Source organism: Oryctolagus cuniculus, chromosome 1 (assembly GCF_051225735.1).
Source record: "Oryctolagus cuniculus isolate XC-2025 breed Fujian yellow rabbit chromosome 1, ASM5122573v1, whole genome shotgun sequence".
NCBI classification, from domain to species: Eukaryota; Metazoa; Chordata; class Mammalia; order Lagomorpha; family Leporidae; genus Oryctolagus; species Oryctolagus cuniculus.
The window spans coordinates 108,807,798-108,834,719 of NC_142867.1; the positions used below are offsets into that span (position 1 = coordinate 108,807,798).

General features: G+C 45.0%; 1 protein-coding gene across 1 annotated transcript; it reads right to left on the reverse strand.

The window, feature by feature from the left end:
• BUD13 (BUD13 spliceosome associated protein) lies at positions 1-26,205 on the reverse strand. Its single transcript, XM_008260974.5, has 10 exons — positions 25,270-26,205; positions 22,493-22,583; positions 18,074-18,158; positions 13,611-14,573; positions 12,264-12,478; positions 10,762-10,867; positions 10,282-10,420; positions 9,120-9,304; positions 8,158-8,239; positions 1-413 (listed from the first exon to the last, which is right to left on the reverse strand). Exons 1-10 carry the CDS (start codon positions 25,410-25,412, stop codon positions 320-322), a joined length of 2,103 nt encoding a protein of 700 aa, XP_008259196.1. The 5' UTR covers positions 25,413-26,205; the 3' UTR covers positions 1-319.
• Between the last annotated feature and the right edge of the window lie 717 nt (positions 26,206-26,922).

A 26,922-nucleotide genomic window follows, 5' to 3' on the forward strand; every position in this document is an offset into this window, starting at 1 on the left:
TTATTCTTACGAAAATAAATGTATGTTTATTTTTAAAAAGAAGAAAAAAAAAGAAAGCCCCAACCAAGAACCAAGGGTGGGACACAGAAGTCAATGTTTCCTGTGAGAGTCAACCACAGCCAGTGTTGGAACACCTGCAAAGGTCAGGTACCTCCGTCCAAAGATCTGGTCTCAAACATTGCGTGATGAAGACTGGCATTTAGCCAGCTGCTGGTCTGCGTGGGCCTTGACCACTGCTATGGGCGACTGTTCCTGCTGGAGGTCGGGCTGCCCCGTGCCCGCTCCCACAGCCCACATCCACCAGCACAGCGCCACAAAGTCACATATCCTCAACGCTCCACTTGTAGGCGAGCTCTTCCACTGCCTTCTTGCTGGCAAGCCTGGCGAAGCGCTTCTGTTCAAATCCATTGGATCTGCAATCAAGAGATACACTCATCAGAACCCTGAACTGGGCATCTATTTTACAAAGGACAGAACAGTTCACAATAAACAGCACAGAGGAAAGTAAGGCAACTGTGTGAAAACACCTGAAGCAGGTGCCACAGAATCAAAGGGACAAAGCACATGATTCACCTTCTCCTCAGCCCTTGTTCAGACCTTCCTCCCACTCTGCACCAACTGTTTCAAACCTTACCATTTTCCAAAGCTCAGCTGGTATCTCTATCTCACAGTTCATCCATTCATTAAACACTTATTCTCACTGTACACTAGGCAATGTGGTAAGCATTAGGAAAATGAAAACACAGCACCTACCCTGATGAATTCATAGACTAGTGGAAGAAAGAGACAGCTAACAATTTAAATTTAAAGAAAAAGGATAAACTATGGTAGAAATATGCATGGAGTATCATGAAACAATAGAGATCTTACTCAGCTTAGAGGCAACACAGTAAAAAGGTGACACAAGGGATGGACAAGAATGGCCAGCAAAGACTGAAAAGAGCAAGAATTAACCACAAGGAGCAGAAGGGTTAAGAGGTCTTTACAGGACAGACATCACCGCAAGCAGTAAAAGCAAGGGCACAGAAGGAAGTACCACCCTGATAAGTGCAGGGAACCAAAGGCAAACTGGCAAGGCTGCAGCCAAAAGTGGCACAAAGGAAGCAGCCACAAGCCAAACTAGAAAGGCAGACAGAAGCCAAGTCCTAATGAGCTTTATAGAACATGGTAAAAAAAAAAAAAAAAAAGCTTAGATTTCATTCTTTCATTCAGAAAAGATGAGCTTGTTCATCAGGCAGAGAGACAGACAGAGAGCTCCCATCCACTGGTTTACTTCCCAGAAGCCCACAACAGCCAGGGCCAGAACGGGCCAGGGCCAGAGCCAGGAGCCAGGAACTCAATCCAAGTCTCTCACATGGATGGCAGGGACCGAATTACTTGAGCCATCACCTGCTGCTTCCCAGGGTCTGTATCAGAGGAAGTTGAAACTGGGAGTCCGAGTAGGGTGCTGAACCCAGGCGCTCTGACATGGGAGGTGGGTACCCCGGCCAGCAGCTGAACTGCTTGGCCAAATGCTGGTCCCGTAAAGTGTGGGTTTAAATCAGGAGCATAAACCGTTCTTCAAAGAGCTCACTCTGGAGGAGCCTGTAGGCAGGAACATCACTGCAAAGGTCCAGGAAAAAGATGACAGCAATGATAAAAAGGACGGATGGAAAGAGAGAAGACAGAAGAGGCAAAATCAGCAGAACTCAGAGACTGATTAGTGCATAAAGACAAAGTGAGAAGAGGTGCATCTGCTTCACAGGTTAATAACTGAGTGAGCAGACGAGTGAGGCTGCCACTAGCCAACAAAGAGTGGACAACAAAGGTGCGGGCTTGGGGTAGGGACGCTGAGGAGTTCCATTTTGAACACACTGACTCTGAGGCATCTCAAGTGCCATCTATCAACAGAGAACTTCAACATGTGGCTGGATGCACCAGGACAGGCAGGAAATAGATTTGTGTATTTCCATGGCTCAAAGTATGACCAGGTGAAATTCAATCAGAGAACAAAGGGTGTGAGACAGCCAGGGGTTATGGATGGAGCCCTGAGGAACATTTAACAGGTGCACAGAGCCGGCGCCGCAGCTCACTAGGCTAATCCAAAAACCGCCTTGCGGCGCCGGCACACCGGGTTCTAGTCCCGGTTAGGGCGCCGGATTCTGTCCCGGTTGCCCCTCTTCCAGGCCAGCTCTCTGCTGTGGCCAGGGAGTGCAGTGGAGGATGGCCCAGGTGCTTGGGCCCTGCACCCCATGGGAGACCAGGAGAAGCACCTGGCTCCTGGCTTCAGATCAGCGCGGTGCACCAGCCGCAGCGCGGCGGCCATTGGAGGGTGAACCAACGGCAAAGGAAGACCTTTCTCTTTGTCTCTCTCTCTCTCACTGTCCACTCTGCCTGTCAAAAAAAAACAAAAACAAAAACAAAACAAAACAAAAAAACACAACAAACCAGGTGCGCAGAGGTAGCCAAGAAGAAATGATGATGGAATCAGCAGGAGGGTGTCTTGGACCCCAATGCTGGCGGTGGTGGTGGGGGTTGAGGGGGGAGCAAGAGGATCTCAAATCTCTTCTGATTACTATGTGTTACTTCAGTCTTCTTAGCTCAGCTTCTTGAGAGAGCCTTCATGTTTCCATTCCCTCACTTCTCATCCACCCCTTAACACAATGGAACCTGGCTTTTGTTTCACTAGAGCTTCAGACTAGAGAATCAGGAGTCCAGGGTTCTGACTCCAGCTTCATCATGGAGTGGCATGACTCTAAGTAAACTGCTGATTTACCTAGTCCTCAGCTTCTCCTTTAAGTAATGGCTGTTAGAATAACTGAACTAATGGGTTTTCAGACTGCAACAAATTGCAGATCTGTTCTAGAGAGAGTCCCTTATAGTAGGCCAAGAGCAGGCAAAACTAGAAAAGTTGATTAAAGACTGAATAATCAGAAAGCAAGCAAGGAAAACAATATGAAATAAAAAGAGAAATCTAAAATGAGAAGTAAAGAAAGCAACTGGGAAGGATAGAAACACCAGTACAAAACTAAGTCAGAGAACTCTTAGATTTGGTAACAAAAAATTTAAAAACCAACCAACCACAAATGGAAAGAGGTATTTGGCATAGCAATTAAACCCACTTGGGATACTCCTATCCCATAACAGAGTGCCTGGGTTCCAGTCCTGATTCTGCTCCTAATTCCTCCTTCCTGCTAATGCATACCCTGGGAGGCAGCAGTAGTCAGGTGCCTGCCACCCATTGTATTCCTGGCTTTCAGTTTTGGCACAGTCTAGCCAGCCACTGTGGGCTTTGGAGAATAAACCAGCAGCTGTCTCTTTTGTTTTCTTTTGAAGATTTATTTTATTTATTTGAAAGGCACAGTTATGGAGAGAGGGAGGGAGATGCAAAGAAAGACAGAGATCTTCTATCTACTGGTTCACTCCCCAAACGGCCGCAATGGCCAGAGCTGGGCCAGGCTGATGCCAGGGGCCCGGAGCTTCATCCAGGTCTCCCACATGGGTGCAGGGGCCCAAGGACTCGGGCCAACTTCCACTGCTTTCCAGGTGCATTAGCAGGGAGCCAGATATGAAGTGGAGCTGCTGGGACTAAAATGGATGCCAATATGGAATCCCGTGTTGCAGGTGGCAGATTTACCCACTAGACCACAATGCCAGCCCCAACTGTCTTTCTGCCTCTCAAACAGGTACAATTTTTAAGTTAAAAAGAAAAATAACTAAGTGGAAATTTTAGCTACAGTCCACTGCAAAACATTTTAAATACCACTGTGTTACCATGTAAACTATCAGAATAAAAACCAATAAGCTTGAGAGGAATATAACAGAATCTGTCTTTACAATGCATCATTCATACTATCTAGTAACAATAAAAAGGCCAACATGTAAATAAGCAGGACAGTGTGATACACACAAGTAAAGGCTGTCAACAGAAACCAATTGTTGCAATTAGCAGAGAAAAATTGAAAGCACCAAATACACATATTTTCAAGCAAAGAATATGTCTCATAATAAATGGGTGGATAGGAAATCAAAGCAGCGAAACAGAGGCTATCAAATGGAAATTCTGAAGTGGAAAAATATAACAAATCAACTGAAATAAAAAACCTACAACTGACATTGGCAGAAAAACACACCAGGATATATAAATTATCTAAACACAGTAATCACCATAACCTAATTGACATTTATAAAACACTACCCCAGGGGCTGGTATTGTGACATAGAGGGTAAAGCCTCCACCTGTGATGCTGGCATCTCATAAGGGCATTGATGCGTATCCAGGCTGCTCCACTTCCAATCCAGATCCCTGCTATTGCACCTGAGAAAGCAGCAGAAGATGGCCCAAGTACTTGGGACCCTGCCACCCATTTGGGAGACCCCACTGAAGCTTCTGGCTTCAGCCTGGCCCAGCCCCAAACATTGGTGGCTATTTGGGGAGTAAACCAGCAGATAAAAGTTCTCCCTCTCTGTGTCTTTCCCTGTTTTCTCTGTAACTCTGCCTTTCAAATAAATAAATCTTAGGAGAAAACAAAAACAACCCCTCACTACCCCAAATAATTGCAGAACTTACGTTCTCTTCAAGTGCAAGTCAAGCATTCGTAAGGCAGACAATATACTGGGCTAGAAAACATATACTAATAAATGTCAAAATATCAAAATATTACAGAATATATTCTCTGACCACAATGGAATTGAATTAGAAGTCAATAAAAGGGGCTGGTGCTATGGTGTAGCAGTAAAGCATTGCTTGAAGTGGTGGCACTCCATACAGGCACCGGTTCAAGTCCCAGCTGCTCCTCTTCCGATCCAGCTCTCTGCTATGGCCTGAAAAAGCAGTAGAAGATGGCCCAAGTCCTTGGGCCCCTGCACCCACGTGGGAGACCCGAAAGAAGCTTCTGGCTTCAGATCAGACCAGCTACGACCGTTGCAGCCAATTGGGGAGTGAACCAGCGGATGGAAGACTTTTCTCTCTCTGCTTTTCCTTCTCTCTCTGTGTAACTCTTTCAATTAAATAAATAATTTTTTTTTTTTTTTTTTTTTTTTACAGGCCGAGTTAGACAGTGAGAGAGAGACAGACAGACAGAAAGGTCTTCCTTCCTTTGGTTTACCCCCCAAATGGCCACTATGGCCAGTGCACTGCAGCCGGGGCACCGTGCTGATCCGAAGCCAAGAGCCAGGTGCTTCCTCCTGGTCTTCCATGCGGGTGCAGGGCCCAAGCACTTTGGCCATCCTCCACTGCCTTCCCAGGCCAAAGCAGAGAGCTGGACTGGAAGAGGAGCAATCAGGACAGAATCCAGTGCCCCAACTGGGACTAGAACCCGGGGTGCCGGCACCACAGGCGGAGGATTAGCCTAGTGAGCCATGGCACCAGCCTAAATAAATAAATCTTAAAAAAAAAAAAAAAAAAAGATGTCAATATCAGCTCTTCCTGTAAGCAGTCTTAGATATCTGTGAAAATGGTTTTGCTGTTCACTTGACCCAGAAAACCCCACAAAATCATGCAAACCAGAGGTTTCAAATCTTCATGTTCACTTTAAGAAAACCTGGGAAACTGCCTAGGCCATCAGGTGTATGCATATCTAACAAGACATCAAGTATCTGAAAAATGTCACATTGAAAGAAGCAGCATGGGCCATTCCATCTTTACAACAGTGGGGTTGAAAGCTGTGCCCAGGCCAAGCAGTGGGGCCTGACACAGGGTTGACGGCCAAAAAAAATAAGAATATGAACTTTCTGCTGCATGTGCTTAAAGACACAGCGTGCTGAACTGAGGATCTGGATGCAGAGTCTCTGGTCACTGAACACAGCCCCCAAGACACATCGCTGTGCATGTGTGCATTAACCCGCACATGGGCTCCGCCTGACACAGAGATGATCCTCACTGACGAGAGATAAATTACTCCTACACCAGAAGAGAAGGTGGCACAGAAGGAAAAGATATCCTACAAAAAGCTGAAGAAACAAAAACTTACGGGCTGGGAATAAATTCAGCATAAAACAAATACAAATTAAAAGCAAAAAAAAAAAGTTAATAACAGTGAGATATCTCGTGAAATCACTATGTTTGGAATTTCACAATGCACTTCTAAATAATCCATGGATCAGAGATCCAAGAAGAAATATTTTAAAAATCCATAATACATGAAAAAACTCTCAGTAAACTAAGAATAGAAGGGAGCTTCCTCAACTTAGTAAGGTTTACTGACAAAAAACATAATTTACAAAGCCATTTTTAATGGTAGAAGACCACGTTCTCCTAAGATCAGGAATAAAGCTCTTCCTACTCCTAGCCAGCATCTGTACTGGAAAGGCTACCTAATGCCACACACAGGAAAAGAAACAAAAGGCATTCAGAATGGAAAGAAGCAGCAAAACGGTCTGTATTCAAAAACAGCATGATCTTCTAGATACAAAATCTGATGGAGTTTACAAAAAAAGCTATTGTACAAGATGAGCTGAAAAACTGACAATATTTGTTACCAATGGAAAAATTCAAGCTTTTAAGTGTAAATTAGAATTTTGAAAAATTGTCACCATAATTCTTTAGCTTCCCATATTTAAAGAGACTTGCAGTAAGGTAAGACTAGCGAAAGTATAACTGTATAATGAAAACATGTCAGCATTTGGAAGAGCTGAAAAACTCAGCAAACCAGTATTTTGCAAATGATCAATGAGTGATGTTATAAAATCACGTATGGGGGCAGGCATCTGATGTACTGATTAAGATGCTACTTGGAATGCCAGCATCCCTTACCACAGTCTGGGTTTGAGTCCCAGCTCCACTCCAGATTCCAGCTTCCTGCTAATGCAAACCCTGGGAGGTAGCAGGTGATGGCTCAAGTGGTTAGATTCCTACCACCCATGTGGGAGATCTACATTGAATTCTGGCTCCTGGCTTTCAACTGGCCCAGCCTTGGCTAAAACAAGCACTTGAGACATGACACAGCACATAGGAAATCCATCTGTCTGTCTCTCTGCCTTTCAAATTAAATAAGTAAGTAGACAAAAAATTAGAACAAGAGTCTAGAAATAACAACAAAAATGAACTGAAGTCAAAGATTCACTCAAACTAGGAAAAAGATAAATGGATTTTTATGCAACAGTATGAAAAGTTCCCTGATATGGTTTCAGATCCCACTAAGTAACCTTCAAGAAACTGGCACTTACTTGAGATGTTGTACAGTATCAGTGAATATAATATGTGTTCCCTTCTCCACCTAGCCTATGTGCAAGGCTGACTTTTCTTTAGCTAAACAACATTTCACAACAGACAAATGCAGACCCCAGCTGCTGAAGTCAGACATTAATGAGACTTGCAAAAGCATAGATCAACACTATCCTTGTCAGTACTTTTTTAATTTGAAAAATATAGCTATTTTTTATAAAAGTAATATGGCAATTATTTTAACACGTAACAGCTTTACTTTTTTAGAATAAATTAAAATAAGAATAGTATATTCTAAATTAATATTTAATTAATATTTTTAGAATAAATATAATTAAATGTCTCAGTTTTAATCTCTAATATGGCAAATATTAATATAATCTATGTAAATAAATAAAAGCTTTTGGGAATCCTAAATAATTTTTAAGAGTGTAAAGGGGTCATGAGATTAAAAATTTTGAGAATCACTGTGTTAGATACTAGAATGTTCTTTAGCAGGCAAGAGGAGATGGGATCTAATAAGTAAGTAGAAGGACTGACTTGGAGTAGGAGAAAATACAGCTCATACATCATAACAGACAAGAAGTTAGAGTACATGGAAACAGATGCTGGTGGTTGAATAGATGAGAGTCTGTGAAACATTACAAGCAGCTCACTGCTCAGAGAGTGAAGGAAATGAAGGTTCAGGGACTACATTTTAAAGATACAGACCACAATCCATAACTCATTCCCTCTAAACCTTAGAAAATATCATTAAAAGGCCAATGTCCAAGACAAAAGATGCCCTACCTTGACCACGTCAATTCTGAAAAAGAAACAGGAGGGAGGGGAGTGTTCCAAGTATGGGAAATAGGATTTGTGAACCTCAGAACTAGAAGCAAGCAAAATGTGTATTATTCACCTTGTGATTACAGCAGAGAATGAGGCAGAGTATAGAGTGATTTAAAAACAGTGAGGAAAGATTAAGGTCAGACAGAAGAGAAAATGAAAATGTAGGAAATAATCATGATTACCTGTCCACTCCATCCCAGCGATATCCAGGCCAGATATTGAATCTGTTGGGAGGAGGTGCTGGGCCATTGTAGCGAGGTCGCACTAATGAGAGGAATGAAAAAAAAAAAATAGTTTCTGCATTGTAGTGCAGTGGGTCAAGCCGCCACCCGCAATGCTGGCATCGCATGTGAGCACTGGTTTGAGTCCTGGCTGCTCTGCATCCAATGGAGCTCCCTATTAATATGCCTAGGAAAACAGTGGAAGATGGCTCATTTACTCGGGCCCCTCCCACCCACATGGAAGATCGGATGGAGTTCCAGGCTCTCAGCTTCCACCTGGCCCAGCCCTGGCCATTGGGGCCTCTTGGGGAGTGAACCAGCAGATGGAAGATGGATCTCTGTCTCTCCCCTGCACATCTGCCTTTCAAAAAAAGTCTCAAGTTGAACCTAACTTTATAAATACAAGGAATTTAAAAGTGTATGAGAGGGGCTGGTGGTGTAGCCAGAAAAGCCATCGTTGCAATGCCAGCATCCCATATGGACACCAGTTTGAGTCCCGGCTGCTCTACTTCCAAACCATCTCCTTGCTAATGCACCTGGGAAAGCAGCAGAGGAAGGCCCTAATAATTGGGCCCTTGTACCTACACGGGAGACCTAGAAAAAGCTCCTGGCTCCTGGCTTCAGACTGGCCCAGCTCTGGCCGTTGGCCATTTGGGGAGTGAACCAGCAGATAGAAGATTTCTCTCTCTCTGTCTCTCCCTCTCTCTGTAACTCTTTCTTTCAAATAAATAAATAAATCTTAAAACACAAACAAAAAACCAAAGTTGTTCAAATCTCAACTTTAGAGACAAACTGCTTTAAAAAAAAAAAAAAAGTGAATGGGAAAGCCTTCTTTGCACATAGCTGTGTATTAGTACCCTAATAACTGTCTTTCTTCACATAAATCCCCTCTAGTCACTTCTGGTGACTGCCGGAAGTCTCACCTTTCTTATTCTTGCTCTCCTTGGCCTTACTCTTCTTGATGAAGTTGGCCATGGGGTCTCCTTCTCTTTCTTGTTCTCTCAGCATCCGATCCAGATCTTCATCGTCAATATAGCGGGCCAGAGGCTTCTGCATCTCCTTGATTGCATCCTCCACATTCTGTTGCTGTTGCCGGTCCTGGGCAAGCCTGAACCAAAAAGAAACAGGAGGGGCTGCAACTGTGTTTGCTATTTCCATTCCTACACTGGATGGACCACACTCCTACATTAGTGGAACCTCCTCCTTCTACTAATCCAGGCTAAATAGTGAAAATACTGAGCTGGAAGTGTGAAATAAATCAGTATCCCAGGAAGGAGATTCAGCACAGTGAATTTCCCATTCCTGATAACAGTCATTAAATAACATTTTTTTAGGTTAACATGCAATGCTAGCACACTTTTAAGGGGTACAATGAAACACATATACACAGCTTCAACCAACCACACCAGGCAATCATCTTGTTTCCTCTTTTCCTTGTGTTTGCAATGTATCAGCTCCTCTCTTCCAGTTCTTTATACAGGATATTTTATACCATCATGAGCCCCAGTCACCCCTCCTCTGCTGTAATATACCAGAACTAGCCAGGTTTACCCTACTTTGTTTCAGTACCCATTGCCCCACCCTCCCCCTCCACTTCCCTCACCTTTCCCCACATCTAGTAATCTCTATTTTAAATGTGAATCAAGTGTCTAATAACAGCTTTGGGGGCTGGCAAGTGGCATGGTGGGTAAAGCTGATGCTTGCAGCACTGGTATCCCATATGGTCATCAGTTAAGTCCCAGCTGCTCCACTTCAGGTACTGCTCCTTGATAATGTGCCCAGGAAAGTAGCAGCAGATGGCCCAAGTGCTTGGGCCCCTGCACCCACAGGAGAGACCTGGAAGAAGCTCCTGGCTCCTGGCTTCACATGGGCTTAGCTCTGGCTGTTTCGGCCATTTGGGGAGTGAACCAGTGGATGAAAGATCTCCCTCTGTCTCTTCCTCTCTTTCTGTACCCTGCCTTTCAAATAAATAAATCTTACAAAAACAAAAGAACAGCTGTGACAGAACAATGAACTGCTAGCAGAGCCGAGGACCGACTTGTTCTCATCACTGCAGTCCTGCTTCCCCCTTTCAGGGTCCCTTACCCTTTTCCCCATCGCGCGTACTGCTCATTTCTCTCCATGTCCTTCTCCGCTTTTCTCCTCTCCTCCAAACGCTCCAGTTTCAAATTCCTCTTACGACCAAATTTATCTCGAAATACGGTTTCAGCAAACTGGAATTGAGCTATAAAGAAAAATCACATTTTTTAAGATAAACAACAGGTATTAAAATCAGAAATGATATTCTCACACATGATACCAACAGCTTGGGATTCTGATGCTAGGTAAGAACTTCTACAGCCAAACTACAAGTGGTTCCTATCAACATCTAGCCGCATTTTGGTGATGGGCCTGAGAAGCGACATATTTCAAAAAGGAAAGAACCATCTGGTCCCACAGAGAAGTTAAAATGATGCATAAAATCAAAGCTGAAATTTGGTAGCAATTAACTATCAATAAGTTACATTTAAAAAAAAAAAAAAGCTACACGAGCCTGGAATGGTCTCAGCACTTTTACATTTTTACCTTCAAATGCCAGGGTTTCTTGGTCCTGCTTCTTGAGCTCCTGCTGTTCTTGCTCTACATTAGTTAACACCAACCCAGTTTTAGCTCCAGAATACATGTGTGCAGCCTATGCAATGAAAAAGGAAGCATCTGATGTTAATGAGACATGGTTAACTGCAGTTCTGATGATCAGCAATGAGCAAACCAAAAAATCCAGCTTTGTATTTCCATTATTTACCAAAGGATAAAAGATTAAAATCTAATTTCATGGAAAATCTAATAGTACCATCAAGTTGAGGAGTAAGCAGAAACACAAACAACAACACGTAAGAGGGAAGACTAAGCATTTGCTTTTCTGACTTCTCAGCATACAAACTGCACACACCAAGACTCACTCTGGGCTCACTTGACCAGAAATTTGTATCAAGCTCGAAAAATGCTCCATTTAAAGTATAAACCTAAGCAAACCTAAGATGCTACATTGTAGATGTATTTCAGGAGAAACAGAAGACCTGATGAAAGGAAAACTTTTTACTCATCTCCACTTTGTATCAAGATAGCAAACCCCACCCCACAAGTGGAATACACGGTGGGTCTCAGCATCCGTAAGCAACTCAACTCTGATTAATATTAAACCGCCCAGGAACTGAACAGATACATAAAATTTCAAGGGGTCCAGCTAACACAGACACCTTACTTTTTTCCCCAAAAGCAGGTTTGGGGACAGGCTGGTCCACCTTACCAGGACCAGTCTTTTCCAGGTCTTCTGAGAAGACTTAGCTGAGAAACCTGCCTGAGAGAGAAACTCGCGCACCACAGTGCTTAATCAACTCGCAATAAGATGCCTTTAGTGCCACTGCTCTTCCTTACGGTTACTTGGGGTTCACGTGGATTTTTATTGTGCTAATCCATCAAGCTTTATCATAGATGTAAAATACAACAAAACAGATTTCTCAGACTGTGATTTCTGAAAATAGTTTTATAGTTTAAGTGTCTCTCTTTTTGTTCCGGCTAAAGATATGTAATCCAACTTACAATAATAAATTTATAACAAATTACACTAAATAATCACTTTGTCCTAAGCTCACACTTAATTACCCACACTTAATTCTCATAATAATCTTAAGGTACTGCCATTATCTACAGCTGAGATGCAGAGATATTAAGTATCTTGTCCAAATCTCCCATTTAGTAATTGGCAGAAGTAGGATTCAAATATGTGATCAGTTTGACACAGGCTTTGTGCTACGAACTCTATCCTACAAACCACAACCCTTCATTTACTCATAAGGAAGCAGGAAGTTTTTCTAGCCCAAAAAAATTAACACGAGACTTGATACAAGCCCATCTGGGTGGGGTTACAGCCAGTCCCACCCTGAGAGCAAAGGAAAGTGCCCCAGTGGTACTTCTAAGCCAGGATTCCCTGCACTGCCATAGCTACTTCCTCCGCTGGCTCGGTTTCCTGGGACTCGTGCAAAGCCAGAAGACAGGAGTCACGGGAAGGGAAGGACGGGGCTCCCTACCCGCTTTCCGGGAGGCTGACTTCTCCTGGGTGGAGACAGATCCGAATCAGGAGACCTGGTCCCCCGTTTCCTCCTTGGTGGAGAGAGGTCAGAATCAGAGCTTCGGTGCTGAGGTCTATTCCGTGGAGGAGACAGATCTGAATCAGAATCCTGAGGCCTCGGATTTTTACGCCGTGGAGGAGAAAGATCGGAATCAGAGGCTTTCCGGCGGTCACCTGGGTAGGAAAGAGTTCCTATGTGTGACTAAGTCTCCTAGGTGAGGAACTTAAATGAAATTTCCTTTGGCTGGAGGAAGAGCCTAGAAATTAAAGAAAAGACTAATCCCTTTGTAAGAATCTGTAAGAAAAATTTACTCAGCTGGTATAGAACATTGACCTAAACACAAGTACAGAAGCTTTGGGAGAAGAGCCAAGTCAGAGATACTCTCAAAACCAACAGGCAGCAGATGGGGTTCTACTCCCAAATGACTAGTGACTGTGGCCATGACCGCTGTGTCAAACTTCAACACCTCCATCTACTCACAGAACAGGCTAAACAACTTGGGAGTTAGCTCTCCATGGTGCGGCCAAAGTTGGAAACAGCTACAGTATATTCTGATATCTGATATATATCACGTTAAGAGAGAAGGTAAGATTACACACACCGTAATACTCATTCTGCATAGCCAGGACTCAACTGCAACAAAAATACATTAAAAAAAAAAAAAAAAAAAAAAAAAGACTAAAAGAAGGCACACATTCAGCCTAGTGGTTCAGATGCCCCGATTCCATAAGAGTATCCGGGTTCAATATCTGGCTCCAGTTCCTGACTCCAGCTTCTTATTAAAGCAGACCCCAGGAGGCAGCAGTCACAGCTCAAGTAACTGGGTTCTTGCCAGCCATATGGGAGAACTGGATTGAGTTCTCAGCTCCCAACTTTAGCCCAGGCTGCTGCAGGCATTTGAGGAGTGATTAGCAGATGGGAGCTCTCTGTCTGTCTCATTGGACCTCTACCTCTCAAATAAATTAATTTTTTAAAAGACTAAATGGACATTGGTTACAACATTATCAGTGATGGCCTCTGAATGACAAAATTTTGTGTCATTTTTTCTGCCTTTTTGTACACTTCTATGCATTATAAAACTTCTGCCACAAACATGTAGTACTTTTATACATGGTGAGAAGTAAATAAAATAATTCATAAAAATGTCCTCCTTGCCACCATAATGTTTTAACTCTCCTGAGCCCAGACTCCCACTTTTCAAAACTTTTCCAAAGAAATTCCATTCTCACATCTAATAGAGCAAGTAGAAGTGCAATAGAAAACTGCCAGGAAGGAAGTCCCTCCCGCGGGCGGTCACGTGCTCACCTTTAGACTCAAGCTGCTTCTTATCTCCAAAATGGGATTTTGCCTGTCTTTTTCGTGGCGGAGAGAGATCCGAGTCACACTCATACTTGCTCTTCTTCGGGAGTAATGAATGAGAGGTCTGTGGCTCATTCCAAGGTGGAGAAGTCTTGCTAGATGCTCTTTCTGGGGCTTTCTTACTTTTGGTTTTAGACACTGAGTGAGTGACATCAGGTGCCGAATTGGGGGAACTGTGTCGGGCCCCCCTGAGCTGCCCTGTGTCAGAGGTCCCGGGAATTTTCCTAGGTTGGGAAGCGTCAGGGGAGCTGTCGTGGGCCCTTCTGGAGGAAGAAATATCTGAGGAATTATGAGACGTCCTCCTAGCAGGAGACGGATCTGGTGAATCATGACGGGTTCTCCTAGGAAACACAGCTGAAGAACTGTGATGAGGCTTCCCGGGAGGAGAAGGATCCGGGGTGTCGTGACGGACCCTCCTGGGAGGAGAAGGATCCGGGGTGTCGTGACGGACCCTCCTAGGGGGAGAAGGATCCGGGGTGTCGTGACGGACCCTCCTGGGGGGAGAAGGATCCGGGGTGTCGTGACGGACCCTCCTGGGAGGGGAAGGATCCGGGGTGTCGTGACGGACCCTCCTGGGGGGAGAAGGATCCGGGGTGTCGTGACGGACCCTCCTGGGAGAAGGATCCGGGGTGTCGTGACGGACCCTCCTGGGAGGAGAAGGATCCGGGGTGTCATGACGGACCCTCCTGGGAGGGGAAGGATCCGGGGTGTCGTGACGGACCCTCCTGGGAGGGGAAGGATCCGGGGTGTCATGACGGACCCTCCTGGGAGAAGATGGATCCAAGGTGTCGTCATGGATTCTCCTGGGAGGAGAAGAATCCGGAGTGTCATGACGGAGCCGTCTGGGAGGAGAAGGATCCGGGGTGTCGTGACGGAAATGCCCTTGTGAAGGTAGGTCTTCATCGTGACCTAAGCACAAATAGCAAAGAATCAGATTTCCATAGTTGCTCTGTCCACCCCTTCATTTAAAGTTTCAAAAGATGTCCCGGCAGCATACACCTTAGAACTACTCAGAAAGCCCAAAAAGTCTGCACAGCTCTCTTCCTTGGAGGCAGCAAACCAGCACTAATGAATCTAGAGAATAACCCCTCTTACTGGTCTACAAGTCATAAATTTGAAAGCATTTTAAAGACATTTTTCATATTATACCCTCTAAGGTAAGCAGGGCAGGTCCCTTGTTTTATAGACATGAAAAGGGAGGCTCTGTGATACTGAGTGATTTCTTACTTAAGGTCACAGCTACTAAGATAAAGACTGGCTAGAACCAAACTCTTCTAACCTTTAATCCAGTTTCTTTCCAAAACCTCATTTAGGCAGAGTTCCCCCTCAGTGGCTCCTACTGATACTTAGCCTAGACTATTTATAGCTGTAATCAATCTTCTTTCAAAAGTCAAATGGACGAGGCCGGCGCTGTGGCACAGCGGGTTAATCCTCCACCTGCAGCATCAGCATCTCATATGGGCCCCGGTTCTAGTCCTGGCTGCTCTTCTTCCCATCCAGCTCTCTGCTGTGGCCTGGGATGGCAGTTGAGGATGGCCCAAGTCCTTGGGCCCCTGCACCCACATGGGAGGCCCAGAGGAAGCTCCTGGCTTTGGATTGGTGCAGTTCTGGCCATTGCGGCTATCTGGGAGTGAACCAGCGGATGGAAGACCCCTCTTTCTGTCTCTACCTCTCTCTGTAACTCTATCTTTCAAATAAATAAAATAAATCTTAAAAAAAAAAAAAAGTCAAATGGACAGAACCTATGCACATTAAAATAAAATGCTTGTTAAACATTTAATCCATGTCACTGTGCTTCTTGTAAGAGAAAATCACTTACTGATAATCTACTATGTGCCAATGCTCTATACAGATTGCCTTATTTAATTTTCACAAACGTAGGCAGTAAAGACTATCCTCATGAGGAAGCTGATACCCAGGAAGATCAAGTCATCTGCCCAAGTCACACTGCTGGTAAGTAGTGAAGGAGTAAATAAAAATCCAGATTGGACCCCAAAGTCCATGTGAAATCTTTAAAAATATGTAGCTGAGGAAAAAATTCACATTTGAGGCCATCAATTTCAGTGGCACAATAGAATGAAATGTTTATAGCAACTGCAACATTCCCCAACTCCAGTTCCTCCTCTCCCTCTGGTTCTTGTCATTGAGCTATATGGGCCAAAACCACAAAGCTGGCTAGGAACACGTGGATATTGTTAAGTGCATGAAGTAAACCGAGGCACCCCTCTGCTCTAAGAACAGACCTATGGCACTGGAATCCACCCCACAGAGAACAGCACTGATGTCTGCAGGAGGCTTGACAATAAATCTAATCCATGAGACTGATACATTCCAAGAGATGTATACAAAGGGGGAAAAATCAGAACAGTAAGTTATTTCCAGTAAATAAAGGACTGTGTGTGTGCGTGTGTGTGTGTGAGAGAGAGAGAGAGAGAGAGAGAGAGATTTCCTAGACCTTTAGACATGGAGACCAGAAGATCTTCTCTGAAAAGATTATACAAAAGATTGGAAACACACCTAGAGGATAAGGTAGAAAATAATGGATAAGACTAAAAAGCATTCTGATAAAAATATCCCAAGACTAAAGTTTTCATTTTTTTTTTTTAAAGATTTACTTATTTATTTGAAAGTCAGAGTTACAGAGAGGGAAAGGCAGAGGCAGAGAGAGAGAGAGAGAGAGAGGTCTTTAGGTCTTCCATCTGCTGGTTCACTCCCCAAATGGCTATAATGGCCAGAGCTGAGCTGATCCGAAGCGAGGAGCCAGGAGTTTCTTCCTGGTCTCCCATGCAGATGCAGGGGCCCAAGGACTTGGGCCATCTCTTACTGCTTTCCTAGGCCATAGCAGAGAACTGGATCAGAAACAGAGCAGCTGGGACTTGAATCAGCGCCCATATAGGATGCTGGTACTGCAGGCATGGGCTTTAAGCACTATGCCACAGCAGTGGCCCCTAAAGTTTTCATTCATAATATGTACTGAAAAGTAACCAAGGCAACAGTGATACAATATATACATATATATATATATATCTCAGTGATATAATTATATTATATTATATATATATCAGTGATATATATAACAGTGATATACAATCTATAGCTGTCACTTTCACTACACATTTTTTCAAATCAGAACTGTAAGATAATTAACATAATGGCAGAAAGTATAACACAGATGACAAATCTTGTCTAGAAACTAATTTATCCTCAACGTGGGAAAAGGAACAAGCATCCAGAATAAATTGGAATTAAACAGCTATCAAGAAGCAGGGTCTGGGGCCGGTGCTGTGGCATAGTGGGTTAAGCCTCCACCTATGATGCCACCATCGCATATGGGTGCTGGTTTGAGTCATGGCTGCTCCACTTCTGATCCAGCTTTCTGCTATGGCCTGCGAGAGCAGAAGATGGCCCAAGTGCTTGGGCCCCTACACCCATGTGGAAGACCTGGAAGAAGCTCTTATCTCCTGGCTTCAGATAGGCCTAGCTCCAGCCTATTGAACCAACAGATGGAAGACCTCTCTCTCCTTCTCTCTGCTCTGCCTCTCTGTAACTTTGCCTTTCGAGTAAATAAATAAACCTTTAAAAATTTAAATAAATAGAAGTATTAAAAAAAAAAAAAAGCAGGATCCTTGTTTATGAAATACACATGGGCAAAACCAAGCATGGCCCCAGTGGCAACACAGAGCAGGATATACTCACTGGACTCACAGGTACAGCTATCTAGAAAGTTCTTGGAAAAGGAAGAACAACTGCAAAGCCTCTAGTGAAGAGCAACAAGCCATGAGCAGCAAATGCCTATCAGCAAGCCAACAATTCCACACTACTGAGGCACCTCCTGGGCTAGGCAGCAGGAGGACCACAGCAAAGCACAAGGGACAAACACACACCTCTTACCCAACTCAGAAAGTCTCAAAAGAAAACAAAAAACAACTTTTTTTAAGGAAGTTAAATTATTGGCCTAGAGAGAAGGTCTAGAATGGGAGGATAATGCATTGTAAAATACCAATATTTAAGGGGGAAAAAAAACCAGAAATCTATTAACACAAATAAAAAGGACAAAAACCATTGGTCCTCGACCCAGACATGACCACTTCATTCTGGAAGAGGAGACAGGAGCTGAAGTCTCCGAAGTGCTCCTCTGCTTCTTGTGACCTCCTCCCAAAGTCCCGCCTATAGACCAAGAGCTCTCCCATCTAGGCCGAGAGCAGTCCCAGAGGAGCCACTTCCTGACCTCGGTAACCCCTCATACCCATGTCTTATTCATTCTGAAGAAATCCTGAATTCTTTTTCACACTCGATTTTTCAGGCTCAATAACACACTAACACAAACTATCATTCCTCTAATAGAAAAGTGTAGAAAAGGGTCTACCCTGTAAATGGTGAGTTTAGATTCATCTACTGGAGGAACTCACCTCCTAGGAGCTTCCATTTGGCACTGGAGCGAAAGGCCTCCATCTGTTTGACCTCTTCCGGCCGTTCATCCACAAACTCAGCCACCTGTGAGAAGAGGGACACTATGTAGAGGACATCCACGCAACCAGCCAAGGAGCACTGTTGTCTCAAAACCTGAAGGTATGACCATTCCCATTCCTGATACACATGGTGCACCCAGTCATGAAGAAACACGCAGCAGTGCTCAGTTACATCCGCCCCATCAACACCAACTGTCATTGTACTGACTATCAGTTTCCCTCCAAAGGTTAATTTCTAACATGACAAACCTTTTTGTTAGGAATCCAGGTACACAAGTGCCACTTGTAAGCTAAAAGCCACATTCCTTTTACATTTTTCACTTTTACATTCAAAGAGAAAACACAGGCTGCCTCCCTGTCACGCCTGCCACAGATCAAGGACTCTGGGCTCCTTTTTGTTGCAGGTTGTCACCAGGCCTGGTATTCTTAAATCCAACCAAGGAAGCCTCTGAGATGCACACAGAATCACAGATCTTTAAGGCATAAATCTACATCTTACATTCTCCAAACTCTCAAACAAACTGGAATTGTCACGAAAGTATCCCTGATAGGGGCTGGCACTGTGGAACAGAAGGCTAAGCCTCCACCTTTAGTGCCGGTATTCCATACGGGTGCCGGTTCCAGTCCTGGCTGCTACACTTCTGATCCTGCTCTCTGATAATGGCCTGAGAAAGCAGCAGAAGATGGTCCAAGTGCTTGGGCCCCTGCATCCACATTGGATGCTCGAAAACAGCTCTTGACTCCTGGCTTCGGATTGACCCAATTCCAGCCACTGAGGCCATCTGGGGAGTGAACCAGCAGATGGAAGACTTTTCTTTTTATCTATAACTCTGCCTCTTAAATAAATAAATAAATCTTTAGAAAAGAAAAGGAAGGAAAAAAGAAAGAATGGAGAAAACAAAATATCCCTGATAAATATTCACTCCCTCAATCCTTGACAGGGAACTCATTATCTTACAAGGCAGTCCACTGTATTTTTAAGCAGTGTGAGAAGGCTTCAAGTTTTATGAGATCCATATCCATTTTCCTATAACTTCCTTCCATTGATCCTAGTTCTACCCTCTGACAAAACAGATTACCATTCCAGAGGATAGCTTTTCTTTCTTTCTTTAAAAAAAAGATTTATTTATTTATTTGAAAGAGTTACACAGAGAAGGAGAGGTAGAGAGAGAGAGGTCCTCCATCCATTGGTTCACTCCCCAAATGGCCTCAATGGCCGGAGCTCTGCCGATCCAAAGCCAGGAGCCAGGAGCTTCTTCCAGGTCTCCCTTGCGGGTGCAGGGACCCAAGGCCTTGGGCCAACTTCTACTGCTTTCCCAGGCCATAACAGAGAGCTGGATCAGAAGTGGAGTAGCCGGGTCTTGAACTGGTGCCCATATGGAATGCCAGCACCACAGGCAGCGGCTTCACCTTCTACGCCATAGCACTGGTTTCCAGAGGATAGATTTTCAAAGAGACTGGCATTGCCAAGTTCTAGTTACAAAGTAGACTATGTGCAAGGCACTATGTTGTGTACTTTACTTATATATTATCTCATTCTTACCTCACAGGGTCCTCACAATAATCCTGCACAGAAATACCCCATGTTGCTGAACAGAACACTTTGATTTGCTCGTTATTACTGGCGGCAGCCTAACTCACTGCATCACAATGCTGGCACTCAAGCCATTTTTAAAAAATAATTCTAGGGACCAGCACTGTGGCAAAGAGGGTTAAGCCACAGCCTACAGCACTGGCATCCCATACTGATGCCGGTTTGAGTCCTGGCTACTCCACCTCAGATTCAGCTCCCTGCTAATGAGCCTAGGAAAGCAGTGAAAGATGGCTCAAGTATGTGGGCCCCTGAACTCATGTGGGAGACACACCCAAATGAAATTCCTAGTTCCTGGCTTCAGTCTTGCCCAGTCCTGGCCGTTGCAGCCATTTGGGGCGTGAACCAGCAGATGGAAGATCTCTCACTGTCTACTGGCTCTCATGCACCCTTCAAAACTCAACTCAGATATTTACATCTACATGACGTCTCCCAACAAAATACCAAGTGTGCTATCTACCCTGTGCCCCCATGGCATTTGCCGTATGTGGCCTGGGAAAGCAGAAGATGGCCCAAGTCCTTGGGCCCCTGCACCTGCGTGGGAGTCCCAGAAGAAGCTCCTGGCTTCAGATCAGCGCAGCTCTGACCACTGAGGCCAATTGGGGAGTGAACCAGAGGATGGAAGACCTCGCTCTCTCTGCCTCTCTTTCTCTCTCTGTGTAACTCTTTCAAATAAATCTTTAAAAAAAAAAAAATCATTGCTTACCAACACAACACACTGAGCAGTACCAACTGCTGACCCTGGGATCTTGCGGCTGATTGGGAATGGCGGCTTGCTGCTGCCACCCAGCACTGCAAGAGAAGAGTGCACTGCACACCGCTAACCCAGAAAACAGTCAACACACAAAATTACAAGGATAGTTTCTACTGACTGCATATAGCTCAGGAACTGTCTAAACAGACACAGTGAAAGACCAGGCTATGGTTGGTACTGGCCCAAAAACAGACGGATAGACCAACAGAACAGAATCAAAACTCCAAAAATCAACCCATACATCTACAACCAATTTATTTTTGACAAAGGAGCTAAAATCAATCCTTGGAGCAAAGACAGTCTCTTCATCAAATGGTGCTGGAAAAATTGCATCGCTACTTGCAGAAGCATGAAGCAAGACCCCTACCTTACATCTTACACAAAAATCCACTCAAAATGGATCAAAGACCTAAATCTACAACCCGATACCATCAAATTATTAGAAAACATTGGGGAAACCCTGCAAGACATTGGCATAGGCAAAGCATTCTTGGAAAAGACCCCAGAGGCACAGGTAATCAGACAAAAAGGACAAATGGGATTACATCAAATTGAGAAGCTTCTGTACTGCAAAAGAAACACTCAGCAAAGTGAAGAGGCAACCGATGGAATGGGAGAAATAATTTGCAAACTATAAAACTGATAAAGGATTAATAACCAAAATATATAAAGAGATCAAGAAACTCAACAACAAACAACCCAGTTAAGAAATGGGCAAAGGACTTAAACAAAAGAGAAAATCCAAATGGACAACAGATACATGAAAAAATGCTCAGAATCATTAGCCATCAGAGAAATGCAAATCAAAACCACAATGAGGTTTTACCTCACCCCAGTTAGAATAGCTTTCATACAGAAATCAACAAACAACAAATGCTGACAAGGATGTGGGTAAAAAGGTATCCTAATCCACTGCTGGTAGGAATGTAAACTGGTACAGTCACTGTGTAAGACAGTATGGAGATACCTCAGAAATCTGAATACAGACCTACCATATGATTCAGTCAATCCCACTCCTGGGAATTTACCCAAGGGAAATGTTATCAACATATGAGAGTTATCTGTACCCCTGAATTCACAATAGCAAAAATGAAATCCTGTTGATTACAACAAAATGGATATAACAGGAAAACATTACACTTAGTGAAATAAGCCAGTACCAAAGGACAAATACCTTATGTTCTCCCTGATCTGTGGTAACAGAACATCTAAAAGGTAATCTATACATGTGAAATTGACACTTTGAGATGACTCTGAACAGCCCTTGTCTCAACTGCTGAGGAACAGTTTCTTTTTCATACTATTTGTTGAACTCTTTACTTAGTATAGAGTTAATCATGTGTATAAAGTTAATTGAAAATAGATCTTAGTAAAAAATAAGAATGGGGGGAGGAGGACTGGTGCAGTGGCACAGGGGGCTAAAGCCTCTGCCCGCAACATCAGCATACCATATAGGCACTCGTCCATGTCCTGGCTGCTCCTCTTCCAATCCATCTCTCTGCTATGGCCTGGGAAAGCAGTGGATCATGGCCCATGTGCTTGGGCCCCCTGCATCCTCATGGGAGACCCAGAGGAAGCTCCTGGCTCCTGGCTTCAGATTGGCTCAGCTCTGGCCATTGCAGCTATTGGGGGGTGAACCAGCAGATGGAAGACATTTCTCTCTGTCTCTCCCTCTCCCCTCTGTCTGTAACTCTACCTCTCAAATAAGTAAATAAATCTAAAAAAAAAAAAAAAAAGGGAAGAAAGGGAAGAGGAGAAAGAAGGGTGGGAAGGGTGGGAGGGCAGAAGGGAGGGTAGGGTGGGAAGAATCACTATGTTCCTAAAATTGTATTTATGAAATGCATGAACTCTGCATACCTTAAATAAAAGGCTTCTGGGAAAAGAAAGACAGACAGATAGACTAGGCTAAATCATCCTCTGTGCTCAACTTTCCCCTACAAATCTATTCTGCCCTGGGAGTCAACACTGAGAAGCTTAAATCATTTCCAAGTCCCAGAGTCCTGAAGATACACACCACAGGCAAATCTCCATCATCTTCTTCCTCCTTTTCTGGTTTAGCGGTAGAGATAGCTGTCCAGCTCACATCATCATCCACAATCCGCATTCTAAATGGAAACAATAAAAAGATCAAAAAGGATACCAATCTAATGATCCATTGGTTTTAAGACAAAGCTCAAAATCCTACAAAATTGCCCAGAGTCTAATTTTTGCTCCCATGGCCAACTTCATCTCATACCACTGCTCCCTCAGTTCACAGTCTCCCAGGTCATCCTCTGGTGCCTAGAATGACCAAATTCCTTCCACATCAGCTTTCACATCCGGAATTCCTTTCCCTCTGCCTAACCCACTATTCCCCTATTTACCAGGAAACTCTTATTCATTCTTCAAGTCCTAGCAAAAATATCACTTTCTTGGATACAGCTTCCTTGCCTACCCTCTCCCTGCCCCAAGATCAAGATCTTCAGTTATACTTCCATTGTATTGATCACATTAAGAAATAAATCAATTAGCTGTGTAATCAGTTGTTTAAATCAACTCCATCAGAAGCAGCAGCAGCAAGGCTCTCTGGTTCACAGAGGCATCCTCAACACCCCACAGTAACTGGCACGGCAGGGTATGGTCAGCCTTCCGTATCCACAGGCTCCACATGCAGGTGCACACTGAAAACAGCCAGGTATGACAAGTAATCTAGAAAAGACTTAATGTATACGGGACTTCGTACATGGGTTAATGCAAACAACACTACGCCATTTCACATAAGGAATTTGAGTAATCCATTGATTTTGGGAACCAAGCTCCCACAGATACTGTGAGACAACTGTATTCAAAGAGTGTTTGTTACAAGGATGAAGTGTGATGTGAATAATTATTATTCATAAAGCCTAGGGCAAACATTGATTCAGTGGTTAAGCCACTGCTTGGGACACCCACATCCTATGTCGGAAGTGCCTGGTTCTAGACCTGGCTACACCACTTCTGATCCTGCTTCCTCCTGGTGAGCTTTCTCAGGTACTCAGGTCCCTGCCATCCCCATGGAAGACCCAGATTGAGTTCCTGGCTCTGGTTTCTGCCTGGCCCAGCCCTAGCTGTCACAGGCAATTGGGAAGTGAACTATTTGGAAAATCTTTGTCTCTCTCTCTCTCTGACTTTCAAGTAAGATGGAAACAAACAAAAAATTTTTTTATAAATTTTTACTAGGGCCAGCATTGTGGCCACTACCTGCAAATAAGCTCTGATTTGAGGCCTGGCTGCTCTACTTTCAATCCAGCTCCTTGCTAATGAGCCTGAGAAAGCAGCGGAAGATGGCCCGAATATTTGGGCCCCTGCCAGCCATGTGGGAGTCCTGGATGAAGTTCCGGGCTCCTGGCTTCCGCCTGGTCCAGCCCCAGCCATTGCAGCCATTTGGGAAGTGAACCAGCAGATGGAAAAATCTCCATCTCTCCCTCTCTAACTTTGCCTCTCAAAAGCATAAATACATCTTTAAAAATAATAATTTTTTAAAGATAGGGATACTTGATACAACAATCATTACTTAATATGCTATATTACTCAACTTTACTGTCACTTTAAAAATTAGGAATCTGAAGCTGAGAGATGAAAAGATCTTGCTCACAGCCACACATCCTATAGTGGTCTGGCAAGGACAGAAACACAGATCAGGGTCGCTTCACAACACAAGCTACTACTGCTGCACGGCCATGTCTCCAGCGTCCACACACGAATGGGGAAGAAAGAATGAGGCAAGAATCACACTAGGAGGAAAAGTGGACTAGTTCTTGTGAACTAGTTTGACTTCCCGGGCATATCTGTTTCCTAGGGCTGGCCATCACAAAGTACCACAAACTTGGAAGCTAAAAGTCTAAGGGCAAGTCCAAAAATGCCAGCACATGCTCCCTAGGAAGCCTCCTGGGAAGAGCTTTCCTTACGGCTTCTGGAAGGTCCTCACGGTGGGGGAGATGGGAGGTGGAGACTGGGGGTCTGAGGGTAATGGGGGTGCTGGCTCCTGGCAGCATAAATCCAACCGGATGTCAGCCTCCACGTACACAGGGCCGCTTTCCCTGTGTCTCTTCTTAAAAGAACACTTGCCATATTGGACTTAGCGCCCACCTTAACCAAGTAGGACCTCGTCTTAACTGTAGCATCTGCAAAGAACCTGTTTCCAAATACCGTCTCAGGTGCTGGGTGGACAGGAATCTGGGAGTGAGGAGCACTGTTCAACCCAGAACTTTGGATACGAACATTTTCTCATAAAAAAAAAAAAAAAAAAAAAAAAAAAAAAAAAAAGACACAGAAATACCTACTTAATGGGAGTGCTGTGATGCTTAAAGACACTCGTGTTTTAAGTTCTTACAACGGTACTTGTTAAGAACTACAAATGACAAGACTCGTGTTAACAGTAGTTACTACTAAAAGTAACAGCATGCGATCTTGGGTCTCTGGTTCAGGACCAGCGACCACGGGATCTGGGGCACCCACAACCCCACCTCACCCCCCTCCCGCCCCGGGACAGGCTCTGGAACCCTGAAAACCCAAACCCAGAGCCCGAATCAGCCCCACTGCTCTCGGGGCACAACATTCACAGGCTACAGGCGGGAAAGGAAAGTTACAGCCTGGCTCCGACGCGCGAGGCTTAAGCCCTGCGGTCCGAGCCGAGCCCGAGGCTTGGACGGGGGTCGGCCGGGGAATCCGAGGGAGGCCGGCGGGTCCCGGGAGCAGGAAGCGCCGGCGGCCGGGGGCGGAGTTGGGAAGGCCGACGGCGCCACACGCCCCGCCCCAGTGAGCACCACTCACCCCTTACCGCCGGCCCCGCTGGGCTTCGGCCGCTTTTTGCGCCGTTTGCGCCCGGAGTTGGAGGCCCCATCGACGCCGGCATCTGGCCCGGATAAGTAACGCTTCAGGTACTCGGCCTTGGAGAGCGGCGGAGCTGCCGCCATGGCAGCGGCGAGGGCAGGGACGGCTAGGCGTTGGGGACAAAATTCTTGAGAGCGAAACAGACGGCGGCCTTCGAAGGGGTGGAGCCAGAACCGGAAGTAGCGGATCCGCTCCAACCGTGGAGACTGACAGGTGAGCCCTGCCGGTGACGCCGGGGCGGGCTAGCGTAGACATTCCTGCGGTGACGCAATCATGTCTCTTTATTCATCCTACGTACTGGCAACAAGCTGACCCAAACAAGATCCCCTGCCCCCGCGGCCTCGGAACCGCACTGTGATTAAGGTCGCAGGCCTGGAGTGACAGTGGACCCTGTGCGACTTCGGCCAAGTTTTCTAACAAAGTGGGCACAATGATGGGCATAGCCTAACAAAACGGTGGCGAGGACTGAGACATTACTGTGTGCTCATCGGCCTGTGATCCTTTTATCAATGTCAGTATCTTTAGGCGGGCAGGAACCTGCTCCGGTAGGCTACCAGATGCCATTCAAGAGAGGCAGCCAGGGAGCCCAACCCCAGTAAAATTACTGTGGAAAATCCGTAGGCTTCCAAAGCCTGTGCAGGTGCCCCACACTTGGTTCTATTGGTCGCCCCTAGTTCTCTCTTATAGGAAACTGTGTATAATTTTTCCAGTAAAAGGATGTGGATCTACTTTCTGCATACTAAATGAGCGAGGCTGGAGAGACGGAACTCGAATACTCAGGTTTCTGGGGAGAAGACTCTTCTGTGGAGGGTTAAGAGTTTTATTTGAATTCTCTCACTTGGCCCTCTCCGCTGTTTTTGTGAAATAAAGTAATGGCCCGTATTTTCATCTCATCATGTCTGTTAAGTATTTGTCACTGTTTTATTAGTTTATTAGTCAAGTAGGCATTGTGTATTTTACAAATAAATACACCTGTCTTGGGATATATGTTCCAAAACCCTTCACTCACATAACAGGCTGGGAGATGACTGCCTCGAAGCATAACTTGTAGCCACTGGGCCGTACTGAGCGTCTGCAGCCACAGGCCCCGAGTGGAAAGCAGGCTGGGTCTCGGGGGGCTTGTGAGAAGGTGACACTGGACTGGGAAATTAGGATCTTGCTAGCAGAAGGGCCCTATGGGCCCCCTACACAGCCCTGCTTGGCTTCTAATCTTTGTACAGCTCAGACTGAACTTCAGGCGTTTGGAAAGCGTCACCCTTCCGCTCCAGTGACCGTGAGCAGTGTCCCCTCCTCGGCCCCCATCAACCCCTCTCCTGCCCTTATCTGTCTTCAGTTCTGCCAGTAGCCATTCAGCCCACCCCCAACCTCAGCCTGACAAGACTCAAGCTCGAGGGCTCGTGTCTGGCAGAGCGGTTATCACAGTGCCTGAATTCAAGTCCCAGCTCCGTTGCTGACCCAGCTTTCTGCCAATGTGCACCCTGAGAGACCACAAATGGTCGCTCAAGTACTTGGGTTCCTGCCACCCACGAGGGAGGCCCAGATGAAGTTCTTGGCTCCCAGCTTTGGCCTGACCAGCTGTGGCTGTTGTGGGCA